Source organism: Mobula birostris, chromosome 13 (assembly GCF_030028105.1).
Source record: "Mobula birostris isolate sMobBir1 chromosome 13, sMobBir1.hap1, whole genome shotgun sequence".
NCBI classification, from domain to species: Eukaryota; Metazoa; Chordata; class Chondrichthyes; order Myliobatiformes; family Myliobatidae; genus Mobula; species Mobula birostris.
The window spans coordinates 100,203,810-100,222,750 of NC_092382.1; the positions used below are offsets into that span (position 1 = coordinate 100,203,810).

General features: G+C 49.1%; 3 gene segments (V, D, J or C); 1 reads left to right on the top strand and 2 right to left on the bottom strand.

Annotated features, from left to right (window-relative positions):
* Positions 1 to 597: 597 nt before the first annotated feature.
* Positions 598 to 1,479, bottom strand: LOC140208089 (T cell receptor beta variable 30-like). The segment is given in 2 exon segments: positions 598 to 1,010; positions 1,420 to 1,479. Coding segments are annotated over 2 exon segments (450 nt in total).
* A 6,803-nt stretch (positions 1,480 to 8,282) lies between these two features.
* Positions 8,283 to 9,124, top strand: LOC140208090 (immunoglobulin lambda variable 2-23-like). The segment is given in 2 exon segments: positions 8,283 to 8,373; positions 8,712 to 9,124. Coding segments are annotated over 2 exon segments (450 nt in total).
* Positions 9,125 to 16,114: 6,990 nt separating this feature from the next.
* Positions 16,115 to 17,336, bottom strand: LOC140208091 (T cell receptor beta variable 30-like). The segment is given in 2 exon segments: positions 16,115 to 16,608; positions 17,249 to 17,336. Coding segments are annotated over 2 exon segments (531 nt in total).
* Positions 17,337 to 18,941: the final 1,605 nt, after the last annotated feature.

Consider the following 18,941-nt stretch of genomic DNA (forward strand, 5'->3'; position numbering starts at 1 on the left):
ATGGGTACACCGTCGACTTCTCAGTCCGACATCTTTCTTCAGTGAAAGGGGAAAGACGCCAAAATTCAAAAGGTGTCTGGAGGGCTCGGAGGATAGCTATAGGTGATAGGTGAAGCCAGGTGGGACGAATGATAAAGGGATACAGGGGAATACATCTGATAGGAGAGGAGAGTGGACCATATCGGAAAGGAGAGGAGGGCAGGCCCAGGATGCGGTGATGGCAGCTGAGAAGCGGTAAGATGCGAGACAGGGTCTTCAATATAAAGGCACTCAGGTGTTGGAGGCAGGACAGATCCACTGAAATTACAATATGGAGGAATTTCCTGTTGCAGACTCTCTCCACGTCTGATCTCCTGATATGCTGTGGCTCACAGAACTCCAGTTTCCTCCTCCTGTGGTCAATCATCTCCTCATTGGCTTTGATGACATTGAGTGAGGTGTTTGTGTTGGGGCACCATTCAGACGGATTTCCAATGGCCATCAAAATGCTGATTCATTACCACCTCTGATTGGGCCAACATCACTGGTGTTGTCAGCAAATTATAATATGTCTTTAGTACACAAAGCAAGTAGAACAAGCAGCCAAGCGCGAAGACGTCAGTTGCCAGGTGTCAACAGGCGACGCATACCCTCCGCTGCTGACGACAGCCAACCCCACAAACGCTGTAAGGTTTTTGTTCGACTTCTCCGTCTCTCTGAGTCGCCGTGATATCTCCAGGCGCAGAAATACACGGCCGACGAATTTGCCTGGAGGCCGGAGGACTTCAGATAGAACTTGCTGCTACTCGGTCTCTCCGCCGTGAAGCCGACCACTGGGGCCACGGACTGCACGGAGTCGGCTATGCTGGAGGAGAAAATGGCCTGGGGTCCGTTTCCCCGGTATTGTCTGTACCAGAAGAGATAATTAGTACTGCCGCTGCTCATCCCCTCGACTGTGCATTCCAGCACCACCTTCTCGCCGGGAGGAGCGGAGAATGCCGGAGTCTGGTGGATCGTCACTGAATTGGCATCTGGAAAAGAGACAGAAATCGGATGAGCATGAATAAAGCAACACACATAAAAGTTGCTGGTGAACGCAGCAGGCGTTGTTGTTTGCGAGGATGAATAAACGCATTTTGCGGTGAATTTTGTTAAGTGGGGCGGGGGAAGGAAGGTGAACAGAAGGCATCGGGGAAGAGCGGTAGGGTCAATCAACTTGGAGACCCGGGGCAGTAGAGGAGAACGAGTCAATGAGGTCGATTGAAGACCGGAGACTTGGAACGGTGGAAGATAAAGAGAGAAGGTGAATAGATTTCAATAAGAATTGCGGACAACGTTCGAGTAAGAATGACTCTAGTCAGTATACACGGGTTAGATCACGTAGGGAAATGGACGACGAAAGAGAAAAAAATAAATAACTATTTGCAAAATTTCACTCACGCTGGATGGAGAGGATCAATTGCAGCAACAGCAACATGTTCCTGGGCGCTTCTTCTCTCAGTAATGGCAGAGGCTAGAATTGCAGCGATGAATTTTTTGCCTTTCATTTCGCTCCTGACGTATCTCTGTAAGATAGGCAGTTAGGATAGGCCACGCCCACATCCATTCTGGCCAATCGGAAAGCAGACCTGTATCAAGTGCACCGCCGAATCCCCGCACCTCCCCCACCGCCCCCCTCCCCCAAGCTCGGTGCAGTCTCTTATCTTTCCTGTTAGTTTTCGGTGATGGATTCTCATGCCTGTAATAAGACCCGTTATCGGAGCCCATCCGTAACATCGTCATAAATTGCTGTGCCTTCGAACCCCCGTTCTACCTCTCACGCTCTCCATCTGCCTCTCCGTCTCTCTCGCTCTCTCTCTTCCCCCGCCCCACAGGATTTCCTCGCCTTCCTAATCCATAGGCGCACTCCCACTTTCCTTCCTTCTAACAGAGCATTTTCTCTCTCCCTCTCTCTCTGTCTCACTCTCTTTCTCCCCACCCTCTCCTTCTCACCCCTCTCTCTCTCTCTCCCTCTCTCTCGACCCACTCTCTTTCTCCCCTTTCTCTCCCGCGCCGACTCTCCCTCCCCTCTCTCTCTCCCCTCCTTACTCCCTTTTTCTCTCTCTCGCTCTCTGCCCCACTGACTCTCTCTCTCTGCTCTCTCTCTGTCTCTCTCTCCACCCTTCTCTCTTCCCCCTCCCCTCTCTGTCTTCCACCCTCCCCCCTCTCTCCCTCTCTCTCTCTCTCTCTCTCTCTCTCTCTCTCTCTCTCTCCTTTCTCTCGCTCGCTCTTACCCCCCCCCGCCCCCATCTGAGTTGTCTCTATCATCCAGCGACGCGGGTTCTGTGTCAGGAGTTTGTGAGTTTTTCCCGTCACGGTACAGTTTTCCTTGTCGTGCTCCAGTTTCCTCCCAAATTCCAACGACCTGCAGTTTAGTAGATGGTTTCGCCTTGTCCTACTCAGCAACCAGTCTCTCTGTCAGTCAGTCCAGTCCATCTGACTTTCTACCCATCTGCCCGTGTGCGCAGGTATATATTTTTAAACAACACACATAAAACGCTGGAGGTCAGACAGCTTCTACAGAAATGAATGGACAGCCGATATTTCGGGCCGGGATAAAAAGTTGGGCAGACGATTAAGCCAGGTGTGATGGAAAGACTCCTGACTTAACCCTGGAGTGGTATCCTTTGACAGGACAACAGAGTGGACCATAGTGGACAGGGTAGGGGGAAGGCATTTCAGGGGCAGTGAATGGAAGGTCTGCAGAGGTGAAAGGTCAGAGTGGAGGACAGAGCAGGTGGGCTGGAAGGAGTGATCGATATTCATGCCGTCAGATTGGAGGCTACACAGCTGAAATACGACTTATTGTTCCTCCAAACTTAGAGAGACTTAGGGCCTTGCTGGCCAATTATGGTATAGTGTCGGGCTACAAAATAAATTGGAATAAAAGTGAAAATCTACCTTTCGGTAAAGGAGAATATGCCCAATATCAATATGGTACTCAGTTTAGATGGGTAAAATTCAACCTGAAATATCTGGGGATTAAGTTTAATCGTAATTTGGATGATCTTTATAAACGTAATTATCTCCCCTTGCTGCGGAATGTCGAGGAGGACCTACGTAGGCGGATAAACCTTCCCAACACACTGATGGGCAGGGTAAACTGTATAAAAATGAAGATAATGCTGAGACTTCAATATATTTTTTTTTCAGTCTTTACCTATCCCACTACACAATAATTTTTTTTTAGGATTCTCAATGGACATATTCGTTTACTGTTATGGTCGGGTAAAATATCTAGAATCTCCATGGAAACGTTGACCTGGGACTATAAATTGGGAGGGTTAAAATTACCAGATTTAAAAAAATATTATTCAGCTTCACAAGCACGTTTTATTGCTTCTTTTTTTGATGAGACAACTATTCCTTCTTGGGTTACAATTGGCTTACATATGGTAGGAGAAGAGATGGCAGAGGAATTTATATAGAACTGGGACGCCAAATTAAATAATAAGAAAACAAATAATTCTCCACTGAGACAGGTAATTTATATCTGGGAAATAAATTAAACAATTTATGGGTCTAAAAAAGGAATATCCTCAAGGACGCCCCTATCTCAGAACAGATTAATACCCATGACTCTGGGTAATAATTTTCTAGTCACCTGGTATCAACACGGTATCAGGCGCATTGAAGATTGTTATAATCAGCAGAAGAAATTTCTGTCTTTTGAGGGACTGAAAAATAGATATAATTTATCTAATAACACATTCTTCTGCGATCTCCAATTACGATCTGTTTTGAGGGACTGTTTGGGTCCATCACTGACCGTACCAAGGTGCTCAGACATGGAGGCTCTAATTCGAAAGGGGAATACGACTAAACTTATTTCTAATATGTATTCTTTATTCCAGGAGCAATGCCCAAAGTTTGGTATGCACAGATCGAAGGAGAGATGGGAGTCGGATTTGGGCATTGTGATTGATCATCAATGTTGGTCACATCCACGTTTGGACAGTGTTACCATTCTTATCAACTCTAGACACAGAATGATACGTATTAATTTTTTACATCAGTTTTACCTCACACTAGAAAAAAATACATAAAAATAAACCAGAAATTTCTGGCAAGTGTTTCAGGAGCAGTAAAGATGTAGGCACCATTTTACATTCCACTTGGCTATGCACGAAACTGAGATCTTTTTGGATAGATCTCGGGGAGGTAATGGGAAAGTTTCTGGGGGTTGATTTCCCTCTAGACCCAGAATTGCTTCTCCTGCGGAACTTAGCAGTTTTAAAAGTTAACCTCCTCAGAAATAAATCCAAATTTATCAATGGCGTTGTCAGTAACCAGGAAATGCATAGCGGTTACATGGCAATCCGATTCCCTTGGTACATATTGATCGTTGGAATAAAGAATGGAAGGATAAGAAGAGACAGATGGAAGGACGTCATCTGATAAAAGAGCGGAACGGGGTGAATAGACATGGATACCGGGGGCAATTGAGAACGAAGCAATAAGGTAGATTCAAGACTGGCGGACATTGAATCGTGGACAAAGTTGGAATGGAACGGAGAACAACCCATTTCGATGGGTTAGATCGTGAGGCAAATGAGAAAAGAAAGCGAGAATAATAAATATATATTTGGCACACTTCACTCACAGTGGAGGAGGAGGATCAGTTGCAGCAACAGAAACATGTTTTTTGGGCGGTTCTTCTCTCAGTGCTGGAAGAGATGTGTACAGCAGCAATGACGCTACTGCCTTCAATTTCACTCTGAATTTACGTGACTCTCTGAAATAATGTTTCTTGCGCTATTAGGATATGTCACTCCTCCTTTCTCTCTGATCCGATCGGAGTGGTTTTGTCTCTTAATTCCACCGCCCAATCCCCGCCCCAAATCTCGCTGCAGTTGTTTCTGTCCCCTGACATCCTCCCAAACTCCTCTCTCTATCTCTTAGAGTCGGATTTGTCCTCACTTCCTTGTACGCGAGCCCTCCGTCCTCTCACTCTCTTGCTCCCGTAATGTTTAATTCCATTCTTGCTGACCCGCTCCCTGCTCGACCTCATATATATATGTATGTATGTAAATCTGTCCTACCACTCGTTGATTGCCTTTTACCCTTGTAAATTGATCTACTACCTCTCCTACTGTATATCCCTGTCAACATATGTGACCTACACCTTTTGTCTGTTTGTCTGTCTCTATGTTGGCCTGTGCGCCTGTTCGTCCAACCGGTAATCGATCTACCTATCTGTCTGTCAGAATGGATCTGTCCAATTTCGTGTGAGATGTCCCTAATTACCCGTCTCAAATCAGACTGAATGACCACCGACGAAAACTCTCTTTCTCCCTTGTTTCTTCTTGCTGTTCCTCGTCCCCGCCGCTTCCTTGACATACACACCCTACCCGACTCTTCTCTGTTTCTCTCTGCATCCGTCCATCTGTTTGTCTCTGAGACTCTGATCTCGGTAACTGACTGACATTCAGGAGTAGCGGTGGTGAGACTCAATACTGGGACCGACCACAGCGCCCTGATCTCCGCGGATACCCCTGAGATCCGTCATTCATCAATTGACCTGCAGATAGCGCAGCGAAACCAGCTGTCCACTGGCCGGTCACAGCATCTTCGTTATAATTTTTGTGCTGGGGGAGGAATGATCCGCTGGTGAAAAGGAACCGTGTGAGGAACAGGGACAAAAATGAAGGGGGGGTGGCGGAAGATGAGAGAGTATGCGAGAACTACTATTCCTCTGTTCCGGTGTACTCCCTGCCATATGGTTGTAAATCTACATCCCTCCGAGCTATAAAAGTCCCCAGCATTCATATAATTTCTCCTACCCTTATAAACTGACGTAGATCTGCACCTCGATATACCCCCTCTCTCCAATACTAACATGCCTGCTCTTCTTGTTCACTGAGACCCCTGTCCCTGGACACTTTCCAACCTTCATGGCGCGCGTCCTAACTTTACATCCCGAGGACCCTCTGTCACTTGACTCTCCCCACCATTCCTGGTGAGTCCGTGGTCCTTCTACACCGTGGTCCCTCTGTCTCCGGACACTCCTCACCGTTCACGGTGTGTGTCTTACGCTTGTACCTCGAGGTCCCTCTGCTCCCTCAGCACGTCCCGTCATAATATGTGTCCTTTTCTCATACCCCCAAGTCCCACTGTCCATCGATGCACCCAACATGCAAGGCGTGCGCTCCACATTTGCCCGCCGAGAGGTGTCTTTTCATCAACCCTCCCCGCCATTTTCCTTGTGTCTCTACCCTCGTACACAGTGGGCTCGGGTACTCAGCGAGGAAATCTGCGTGTTTATCATTCTGCTCCGCCGCCTGTCTGTCTGCTCATCTCGGAAACTGACACAGACTCAGCGACACAGCCGTAGCTACAAACAAATACAGACAAACAACTATATAGAGATAAAGATAGAGGGCCAAGGGGCGGGGTGGGAGGGGATAGAGAAGCAGCAGGAGCGCGTGCCAGAGATAGACACGGGGGACACAAGAGACTATTTCTGGTTCATTTCGGATCCTTCTGATACGTACCAACTGTCCTTCTCCGAGCAATAAGATGGTTGTACGCTGCTCTCTTGTGTCCCTCATGTCTATCTATGGCACGCGTTCCTGCTGCTTCTCTAACGGCTGACATTTGCACTCTCTATCCCCTCCCACCCCGCCCCTTGGCCCTCTATCTTTATCTCTATATTGTTGTTTGTCTGTATTTGTTTGTAGCTGCGGCTGTGTCGCTGAGTCTGTGTCGGTTTCTGAGATGAGCAGACAGACAGGCGGCGGAGCAGAATGATAAACACGCAGATTTCCTCGCTGAGTACCCGAGCCCACTGTGTACGAGGGTAGAGACACAAGGAAAATGCCGGGAAGGGTTGATGAAAAGACACCTCTCGGTGGGCAGATATGGAGCGCACGCCTTGAATGTTGGGTGCATCGATGGACAGTGGGACTTGGGGGTATGAGAAAAGGACACATATTATGACGGGCCGTGCTGAGGGAGCAGAGGGACCTTGGTGTACAAGCGTAAGACACACACCGTGAACGGTGTGAAGTGTGGGGAGACAGAGGAACCACGGTGTAGAAGGACCACGGACACACCATGAATGGTGGGGAGAGTCAGGTGACAGGGGGTCGTCTGGTTGTAAAGTTAGGACTCGCGCTATGAAGGTTGGAAAGTGTCCAGACACAGTGGGGGGGGGGGGGGCGGAGGCTCAGTGAACAAGAAGAGCAGACATGTTAGTATTGGAGAGAGGGGGTATATCGAGGCGCAGATCTATGTCAGTTTATAATGGTAGGAGAAATTATATGAATGCTGGGGAATATTATCGCTCGGAGGGATGTCGATTTACAACTCTATGGCTACAGAGGAACAGTAGTTCTCGCATACGCTGTCTTCTTCCTCCACTCCCTCTTCATATTTGTCCCTGTTCCTCACACCGTTCCTTTTCACCAGCAGATCATTCCTCCTCCAGCACACAAATTATAACGAAGATGCTGTGACCCGCCAGTCGACAGCTGATTTCGGTGCGCCATCTGCAGGTCAGTTGATGAATGACGGCTCTCAGGGGTATCCGCGGAGATCAGGGCGCTGTGGTCGACTCCAGTATTCAGTCCCACCTTCTTTCTTCGTGCGCACCGCTACTCTTCATGGTCGGTCAGATTCCGAGATGAGAGTCTCAGAGACGAACAGATGGAGGGATGCAGTGAGAAAAAGGTGAATATGCAGTCGGGGAGAGTGTGTATGTCAAGGAAGCGGCGGGCATGAGGAACAGCAAGAAGAAACAGGGCAGAAAGATAGTTTTTTCGGTCGCCATTCAGTCCGATCTGAGACGGGTAATTAGGGACATGTCACACCAAAGTGGACAGATAGACAGTCAGTCAAACAGACCATCAGACGGAGAGTTGTTCTGACAGACAGATAGTTGGATCGATTAAAGGATGGACGGAAAGGCAGACGGGCCAACATAGAGATAGACAAGCAGACAAAAGCGGTATGTCACATATATGGGGAGGGATGTCCAGTAGGGGAGGGAGTACATCAATTTACAAGTGTAAAAGGCAATCAAGGAGTGGCAGGACTGATATATCAGAGAGCCCGCGTTCAAGGAAGTGAGGACAAACCCGATTGTAAGAGACAGAGAAAGGAGTTTGGAAGGATATCAGGGGCGGGGAATCGGCGGTGGAATTAACACACATCACCACTCCGATTGGATCAGAGAGGAAGGAGGCGTGGCCAATCCAAAATGCGCATGAAACATTATTTCACAGAGACTCGTAAGTTCAGAGTGAAATTGAAGTCAGTAGCGTCATTGCTGCTGGACACATCTCTTCCATCACTGAGAAAAGAACCGCCCAAAAAACATGCTTCTGTTGCTGCAACTGATCCTCTCCTTCCACTGTGAGTGAAATGTGCCAAATATTTATCTATTATTCTCGCTTTCTTTTCTCATTTGCCTCACGATCTAACCCATCGAAATGGATTGTTCTTCGTTCCATTCCAACTGTGTCCACAATTCAATTTCCCCCAGCCTTGAATCTACCTTATTCCTTCGCTCTCAATTGCCCGGTATCCATGTTTATTCACCCCGTTCCGCTCTTTTATCAGATGACGTCTCGGTGACGTCCTTCCATCGATCTCTTCTTATCCTTCCATTCAGCTTCGTCCCCACCCCAACGTCGCAATTACTACATGAACCGCGTTTATTCACACTCTTCCCCTTTCCGTCTCTTTTCCAGATGCCAACGCGGTGACGATCCATCAGATCCCGGCATTTTCCGGACGTCCCGGAGAGGCCGTGGTGCTGGAATGCACGATAGAGGGTAGCAGCAGCGGCAGTGATGATACTCTCCTCTGGTACAGACAATACCGGGGAAACGGACCGCAGGCCCTTTTCACCTCCAGCATGGCCAAATACGTGCAACCGCCGGACGGAGTGGACGGCTTCACTGCAGAGAGACCGAAGAGCAACAAGTTCTATCTGAAGTCCTCTGGCCTCCAGGCGAATTCGTCGGCCGTGTATTTCTGCGCCTGGAAATATCACGGCGCCTCAGAGAGACGGAGACGCCGAACAAAAACCTCACAGTGTGAGTGGGTTTGGCTGTCGTCAGCTGCGGAGGGTATACGTCACAGGTCGACACCTGACTACTGACGTCACCGCGCTTGGCGCCACGTAGCCAATGGGAAAATAATATTGAGACAAAGCGTCGAGGTAATGTCCGGAGTCGGAATGGGGCACCGAGTGCCACGAAATTGCAGCTGTTAATTCCATCCTCTCGCCGTAGATTTACATTTCCCTGTCACTTCAGAGTCACAGACAGCCGAATAAACCACTATAACAAGAGACAAGATATTCACACTTTGTCCTCCCCCAATCCTTAAACAGCGTCCCATTCAGTGTCACACAGAGATGGAATTAGCAACAGAAGCCTATCGAACATAGGAACTTGCCCAGTCCGACTTGCGGGCCGAGAGGAGAATTTGTACCTGAGCCTGTTTACTGGAGAGATCACCGATATCTCTGAGCCCTCGAGTCGGCAGTCTGCGAAACCCATTTGCTCCGAATAGGTTTTAATTTTACGGGCACCCGAGAAGAACTGATAACCTGCCTCGATGACTGTCGTCCAGCAGGTCGCACGTCCATCGGGATGAAGCGCTTTGAGGGGTTGGTGATGAAATACATGAACGATTTATCTCCACTCCAGCTTGTCTGCCCTTGGACCAGGTCTACAGCTGACGTCATTTTATTGGCTCCTCCCTCAACTCTGGAACATCTGGACAGGGCAGATTCTCACGTCAAGATGCGCTTCTCTCGCTAGAGCTCTCTATTCAATACCATCATCCCCTCAAAAATAAGCAACAAGCCTCATTCCCTTAGCCTCAAGAGCTGATTGCGCAATTGAATGATTGAATTACTCACTCGTAGACACCAGTCAGTTCCGATTCGCCACGTTTACTCCAGAATCACCATCAGCAGAGCCGCAGCAACACGCAGTTTGTCTGGAAGCCTGTCTTCCCTCTTTGCTTTTTATATAATGACAGTGAAACTCCAGTGCAATTCCAATGCCGTATTTAAATCGGCTGATGACACCGCTGACGTTGGCCGTATCGCAGGTTGGCCCGAATCAGCGTACAGGACGGCGATTGGACACCGTCTGAATGGTCCCAGCACAACAACATCTCACCCAATGTAATCATAATCAGAGAGGTGATTATTGACTACAGGGCTGTGGAAAGTAGAGTTCCATGAGCTAGAGATCATCAGGAGATCAGTGGTGGAGAGGACCTGCAGATAGTAAATCGCTCAGTATTATCATCTGAGCAGATCTGTCCTGCGTCCAGATATACAGTTCTCTGAATTGTACCAATGAAGCTTTATTGTTCTGTCTGTTACTGACCAGTCCCTCATATTTCACTTCTGTTTCTTTCTCGATGGTTTACCAGACTGCATGGACCCAGGCTGTTGCAGACGAAGCATTTGTTACACTGGACAGCTCTGCGAAGGATTACCTGACCCACTTGATCTGATTCAGCAAAGTCAATTGCCCTTCCTGTTCCATCCTCCAAGACTCTTCTACGAGAGAATCCGGTTTCTGCTTGGCAAAGGCAGTGATGGTCTGTCTGACAGCAAGTAATTGAAGCTTTTACATTCTCTAGAGTATCTATTTATCAATATTTCTGACGTATTAATGATATGTATAAGTACAAAGTTATCACTGTTTAATATAATTACAGGAATCATCCGACTTTTCTGCAGTTAAGTCAATCCCACAATTTTCTTTCCATTAGGCTCCCCCTGTATCCTCTATTCTACTAGTCTTCTTGTTTTCCTCTGTAAAACATTAGCTTACAGAGTTATTTCCATAAATCATTTTATTTGTTCTAACCTGCCATTAGAAAAAATACTCTGTTGGCCTTTCAGCTGCTGATCACCTCTCCCATGGTTGCCTCCTCGTCCTCTTTGTCTTATGGTCGGCTCTCCTCTCCTATCTTCCTCTCCAGCCCCATATCCTCTTATCCACCCGGCTTCACCCATCACCCTCTTGCTATCCTCCTTCTACTTCCCCCCTCCCCCATCTTTTTATTCTGGCATCATCCAACTTCCCCTCCAGACCTGAAGAAGTGTTCGGCCCGGATGGTCGACAGTACGTGCCAGGATGCGGGCAGCCTCAGGCTGGAGGAGCAATAACTTTTATTTCGGCCGTGTAGCCTGCAACCAGAACGCATGAATATCGATTACTCCTTCCACCCAACCTGCTCTGACCTCCACTCTGACCTTTCACCTCTTCTCACCTTCCTTTCACTGCTCTCGAAATGCCTTCCTCCTACCCTGTCCACTATGGTCCACTCTGCTCTCCTATCAAATGCAATCACGCCAGACCTTCGTCTTTCATATACACCTGGCTTAACCCTCTGCCCAACTTTTATCCCGGTCCGAAATATGGACTGTTCATTCATTTCCGCAGAAGATGTCTGACCTCCAGCGTTTTATGTGTGTTGTCTAAAAATAGATATCTGCGCACACGGGCAGATGGGTAGAAAGTCAGACGGACTGGACTGACTGACAGAGGGAGTGGTCGCTGAGTCGGACAAGGCGAAGCCATCTAGTAAACCGCAGGTCTTTGGCATTTGGGAGGAAACCGGAGCACCGCAGGGAAAGCTGCACCGTGACGGGAAAATCCCACAAACTCAGCACGAACAGCGTAGGAAATAGAACCCGCGTCGCTGGTGCTGTCAGCGTTAGGCTACGTTGGCGCCCTAATTTCTCCTCTCTTCCTTCTTTCTGTCCCCTGCACTGCAAGTCTACCCCCATGTATCTCATTCCTCTCCCTATCTGCACTCACTCCTCCTGACTTGCTCTCCTCCCTCTATCTCTCTTCACACTCTTCCCCGAAGTCTTATTCATTCTCCCTCCAGTTCTTCTCTCAGCTCTCTCACATCTCTACACGTCTACGCCTCTTCATCATTCCCCCTTTCCTCAATACCTTCTGTCTCTCACTGTTCTGTCCATTGCGACTCTCTGATTCTTATTCCCCAAATCGTCTACGCTCAGTCTCGGTTTCCCTCCTTTTTCTCGCCCTCTCTGCCGAATCTTTTAATGTCGTCCCGAAAAATGGACTCTTCATTCATTTCTATAGCTGCTGACTGGCCTGCTGATTTCTCCAGGAGTGTGTGGAAAGAGAGGGGGTGGAGAGAGGGAAACAGGGAGGAAGAGATAGAGATTGGTGAGAGAGAGAGGGCGAGAGAGGGGGGAGAGAGAGTGAGATGGAGAGAGAGAGAAAGAGAAGGGAGAGAAGGAAACGGGGGAGGGGGGAGATAGAGAGAATGCCATGTTATAAGGAAGGAAAGGGGAGGAGGAAGGCGAGGAAAGCCTGTCGGGGTTGGGGGGGGGGCATAGAGAGAGAGAGAGAAACGGAGAGAGAGAGAGAGAGAGAGAGAGAGAGAGAGAGAGCGAGAGAGAGACGGAGAGGCAGATGGAGAATGGAGAGCGTGAGAGGTAGAACGGGGGTTCGAAGGCACAGCAGTTTCTCACGATGTTACTGGGGTGCTCCGATAACGAGTCTTATTACATGCATGAGAATACATCACGGAGAGGAGATAGAAGTACAGAAATCTACCAGGATAGAGGAGCGACTGCAACGAGCTTGGGGGAGGGGGGTGGTGGGGGAGGTGCGGGGATTCGGCGGTGCGATTGATACAGGTCTGCTTTCCGATTGGGCAGAGTGGATGTGGGCGTGGCCTATCCTAACTGCCTATCTCACAGAGATACGTAAGGAGCGAAATGAAAGGCAAAAAATTCACCGCTGCAATTCTCACCTCTGCCATTACTGAGAGAAGAAACGCCCCACCAACATGTTGCTGTTCCTGCAACTGATCCTCTCCATTCAGCGTGAGTGAAACTTGCAAATATTTATTTTAGTTTTCTCTCTTTCGTCGCCCATTTCCCTGAGTGATCTAACCCGTGTATACTAACTAGTGTCATTCTTACTCCAACTTAGACCGCAATTCCTATTCAACACTATTCATTCTCCTTCTTTATCTCTCTCCGTTAGAAGTCCCCACTCTTCAATCGCTCTCATTGTCTCATTCTCCTCCACTGCCCCAGGTCCAAGTTGATTCACCCCACCGCGCTTTTCCGATGCCTTCTGTTCACCTTCCTTCCCCACTTCCCCAAACGGCCTGTCGTCGTTTGAAGGGGAAACGCGTCGCCCGGCGACAGCCGATCATTCCACCCTCAGCACACAAATCGGAAACGACGATGCCGTGACCCGCCAGTCGACAGCTGGTTTCGCTGCGCCATCTGCAGGTCAACTGTGGAATGACGGATCTCAGGGGTATCCGCGGAGATCAGGGCGCTGTGGTCGGCCCCAGTATTCAGTCCCATCTCCTTTCTTCATGCGCACCGCTACTCTTCATGGTCAGTCAGTTACCGAGATCAGAGTCTCAGAGACAAACAGATGGACGGATGCAGAGAGAAAGAGGTGAATAAACAGTTGGGGAGAGTGTGTATGTCAAGGAAGCGGCGGGCATGAGGAACAGCAAGAAGGAACAGGGCAGGAAGCGAGTTTTCTTCGGTCGCCATTCAGTCTGATTTGAGACGGGTAATTAGGGACATCTCAGACGACATTGGGCAGATAGACAGTCAGTCAAACAGACAATTAGACGGACAGTTATTCTGCAAGACAGATAGTTGGATCGATTAAAGGATGGACGGAAAGGCAGACGGGCCAACATAGAGATAGACAAGCAGACAAAAGCGGTATGTCACATATATGGGGAGGAATGTCCAGTAGGGGAGGGAGTACATCAATTTACAAGTGTAAAAAGCAATCAAGGAGTGGCAGGACTGATATCTCAGAGAGCCCGCGTTCAAGAAAATGAGGACAAACCCGATTGTAAGAGACAGAGAGAGGAGTTTGGAAGGATATCAGGGGCGGGGAATCGGCGGTGGAATTAACACACATCACCACTCCGATTGGATCAGAGAGGAAGGAGGCGTGGCCAATCCAAAATGCGCATGAAGCATTATTTCACAGAGACTCGTAAGTTCAGAGTGAAATTGAAGTCAGTAGCGTCATTGCTGCTGGACACATCTCTTCCATCACTGAGAAAAGAACCGCCCAAAAAACATGTTTCTGTTGCTGCAACTGATCCTCTCCTTCCACTGTGAGTGAAATGTGCCAAATATTTATCTATTATTCTCGCTTTCTTTTCTCATTTGCCTCGCGATCTAACCCATCGAAATGGATTGTTCTTCGCTCCATTCCAACTGTGTCCACAATTCAATTTCCCCCAGCCTTGAATCTACTTTTTCGCTTCATTCTCAGTTGCCCCCGGTATCCATGTTTATTCACCCGTTCTGCTCTTTTATCAGATGACGTCTCGGTGACGCCCTTCCATCTATCTCTTCTTATCCTTCCATTCAACTTCGTCCCCACCTCAACGTCGCAATTACTCCATGAACCGCGTTTATTCACACTCTTCCCCTTCCCGTCTCTTTTCCAGATGCCAACGCCGTGACGATCCACCAGACCGCGGCATTTTCCGCCCGTCCCGGCGAGGCCCTGGTGCTGGAATGCACGATAGAGGGTAGCAGCAGCGGCGGTGATTATCTCCTCTGGTACAGACAATACTGGGGAAACGGACCCCAGGCCATTTTCTCCTCCAGCATAGCCGACTCCGTGCAGTCCGTGGCCCCAGTGGTCGGCTTCACGGCGGAGAGACCGAGTAGCAGCAAGTTCTATTTGAAGTCCTCCAGCCTCCAGGCAAATTCGTCGGCCGTGTACTTCTGCGCCTGGAGATATCACGGCGACTCAGAGAGACGGAGACGCCGAACAAAAACCTTACAGTGTTTGTGGGGTTGGCTGTCGTCAGTAGCGGAGGGTATGCGTCGCCTGTTGACACCTGGCAACTGACGTCTTCGCGCTTGGCTGCTTGTTCTACTTGCTTTGTGTACTAAAGACATATTATAATTTGCTGATGACATCACTGACGTTGGCCCAATCAGAGGTGGTAATGAATCAGCATTTTGATGGCCATTGGAAATCCGTTTGAATGGTGCCCCAACACAAACACCTCACTCAATGTCATCAAAGCCAATGAGGAGATGATTGACCACAGGAGGAGGAAACTGGAGTTCTGTGAGCCACAGCATATCAGGAGATCAGACGTGGAGAGAGTCTGCAACAGGAAATTCCTCCATATTGTAATTTCAGTGGATCTGTCCTGCCTCCAACACCTGAGTGCCTTTATATTGAAGACCCTGTCTCGCATCTTACCGCTTCTCAGCTGCCATCACCTCATCCTGGGCCTCCCCTCCTCTCCTTTCCGATATGGTCCACTCTCCTCTCCTATCAGATTTATTCCCCTGTATCCCTTTATCATTCGTCCCACCTGGCTTCACCTATCACCTCTAGCTATCCTCCGAACCCTCCAGACACCTTTTGAATTTTGGCGTCTTTTCCCTTTCACTGAAGAGTGGTGTCGGCCGGAGAAGTCGACGGATTACCCATTCCCATAGATGCTGCATAACCTGATCAGTTCCGCCAGTATGTTCTATGTGCTGCTTAAAAGGGAATATCAGGGCGCACAGGCAGATAGTTAGGTGGTTAGGAAGACCGGACTGACTGACAGAGCGACCGATTGCTGAGTGGGACAACCAGAAAGAACAGAGAGTAAGTCAGCGAGAAATGGGTTAAAACATCTGGGAGTAAGGGAGCGAAGGATCGTAGAGAATGGAGGATGTTCGTTCAGGGAAGTGATGACAAATCCAACACTGGAAGATGGAAAGCTACCTTCAGAAAACTACCAGGGCAGAGAAGCGACTTTAACGAGCTTGGCGGGTGGGGGCGGCGTGGTGACGGAACTAGGAGATGTAAGACCCCACCCACACCACACGCTCACACATCCTCCCTTTCCCATCGGTCTGAAGACGCAGAAGACTGAAAGCAGCTCCCAGCAGGCGCAGGACAGCCTCAACCCCGACGTTATCAAACTATTGATCCATCAGATGGACGCTTGACCTCACAGTGACCCTGGCCCGCCTGCACTGCGCTCCTTCCGTAATTACAATACTTTAGTCTGCATTCCGTTATCGTTTCAACTTACTCTACCTTGTTTTAGAGAGAGTACGGTTTAATCTCTATGAAACATATGAAAGACTGTTTGTTTTATTTGTGTTGGCAGATGTGAAAACAGAAACTAATTTAACTGCTCGCGGCAAAACGCTCAGAAATACCGCCCCCGATTGACAGCCGAGGCACCTGCAGCCCAGCTGGGAAATTTGACTGGGTTGAACGCCGAGTGTTTTTGTAGAGCGACGCCCGGTCTTTGCGTCACTGTGAAGACTCCAGGCGCAGAAGTAGACGGCCGACTGGTTCACCCGCTGGAGGGTGGACTTCAGATGGAACTGATTGCCGCTCACTCTCTGCGAGGTGAACCCGTTCACCGAGACCTTCGGGTCGACGTGCTTGCTGTTCAGGGAGTAAAACAGGATATGGAGCTCCCTGCCGGCCTGCTGTCTGTACCAGTACATCCTGTCGTCGCTGCTGTCCACGGTGCAACTCAGCTCGATCTCTTCCCCGGGCCGTCCCGACACGGCCGCCGGGCTCTGGTCAACGGTCACCGAGCCGACACCTGGAAAGGAAAGGGGCAGGTGCAGACTGTCAGCAAGGAAGGAGAGTCTGGAAAACGGTGAAAGATAGAATGCAGATCTACCGAAAGAAGCAGAGGGGGGCGAGTGAACGGGAAGGGAAGAGAGGGGGAGGAGAGAGTTAGAGAGGCAGAGAGAGCGTCAGTGTGAGAGAGAGTGTAGCAGAGCGGGTAGTGAGACTCTAAAGACCACAAACAGGGAGAGGAATGGGAAAATGTAACATGGAGAGATACAGGAGAGAGCAGATGTGTACGGATGGAGGTTAAAAGAGAGGGGGACAGACAGAGAGAATCGAAGGGAATATTGAGAAAGTAGATAAAGGTAGAATAACAAGATGCCAAAAAATAGGGCTGGACGAGTTAACAAGAGAGAAAAGAGAGGAAGAGACCGGAGGGTATACAAAAGAGCGTTTGATGGAGAGAATAGAGAGAGTTAGATAGAGTGTGTAGGAGAGAGGACGGATGGACGGAGCGAGTAAAGATGCAATCGAGATCACGCTAGCCGTACTGCGGACGGAGAGAAGACATGAATCGAATTCGTGATCTGAAAATAATAGCGATCAAGAAAACCCCGCAAAAGCGAAAAAGAGGAAGAACAGAAACGCGGTTGTAAATATTAATTTACATTCAAACCCGAGCACGACTGACAGTAACAGTAACATCGCTTTTTGGGGTCAGAAGCGGGACCAGAGGAGGACTGACTGAACGGTCCGTTTTACATGTGCGCTTGCGGATGCAGCTGGCTGGACGCGCACGTGACTACAATCAACCAATCAGTAGCGATATGCAAATCCTTGAGCGTTTCGTCATCCCTGTCAGATATTATTTGTGGAGAATAACTTTAGTTATGCAAATCGCCATCTCTCTCTCTCTCTCTCTCTCTCTCTCTCTCTTTGGCTCTCTCTCTCTCTCCTCCCCACCCACCACACTCAGATTTTCATTTTCCTTTTTCCCAATCTATCTACTTATCTGTCTATCTGTCTGTCTGCCTGTCTATCTATCTACTTGAAATCTCTCAGCTTTTTGAGACTTTCCGGAGACCGAAAACCACCAGTTCCTTTGACCTTCCTAACTTCCTGAACGATATACGACGAACCGAGTTTGGCTGTCAACATCCGATTCGGTAAAAAGTAATTTGTGGTTTTCTGCAATGCAAAATTCTCTCTCCCTTTCTCTCTGTCTCTCTCAAGCTCTCCCTCTCATTCATCCACTCATCCTCTGTCAGTTTATCTGCCGACCCTCGAGCACCCACACGCAGCTCCTCTCTATCTGTTTCCTCTGCACACCTGGTTTCTGCCTTTCTGACTTCCATCTTTATCTCTTCCTTTCTCTCTACCCTCACTCTCCTTTCAATCATCCTCTATTGAACTCCGTCCTCACTTTCCTCCCTCACCTGCTCCTCACTTCTCTCCGTGCATCCGAGGCCACGACCTGTCTGATCTGTCAGGGTCACAGTGAAACCGAGCGGTGCGGCGAGAGAAACGGAAAGATCAGGCGCAGGGCCGTGGCGCTACCGATGACGTCACAGTCCCGCGTCCCGATCTCTGCCGTTCCACTTGCCGCCGGTGCCTCATATCCGGCCTTCTAATGTTTTATACCCCACAGTCGGCGATGGTGCCAGAGCTCAGGGGGCCCTCAGCAGATCATTCAATTTGCGGAGAGTGGGTATGATTTGCCAGTGAAGACAGAGGCTCTTCAACTATAACGGTTCAGAGTTGACCTTTGCACTCTCTATCCCCTCCCACCCCGCCCCTTGGCCCTCTGTCTTTATCTCTATATAGTTATTTCTCTGTATTTGTTTGTAGCTACGGCTGTGTCGCTGAGTCTGTGTCAGTTTCCGAGATGAGCAAACAGACAGGCGGCGGAGCAGAATGAGAAACACACAGATTTTCTCGATAAGTACCCGAGCCCTCTGTGTACGAGAGTTAGAGACATAAGGAGAAGGGCGGGGAGGGTCAATGAAAAGACACCTCTCGGCGTCCAAATGTGCAGCGCACGCCAGAGAATGTTGGGTGCATCGATGGACAGTGGGACTGGGGGGTATGAGAAAAGGACACATATTATGACGGGCCGTGCTGAGGGAGCAGAGGGACCTTGGTGTACAAGCGTAAGACACACACCGTGAACGGTGTGAAGTGTCGAGAGACAGAGGAACCACGGTGTAGAAGGACCATGGACACACCATAAATGGTGGGGAGAGTCAGGTGACAGAGGGTCCTCTGGTTGTAAAGTTAGGACTCGCGCTATGAAGGTTGGAAAGTGTCCAGACACAGTGCGGGGGGGTGGTGGCGGGGGCTCAGTGAACAAGAAGAGCAGAC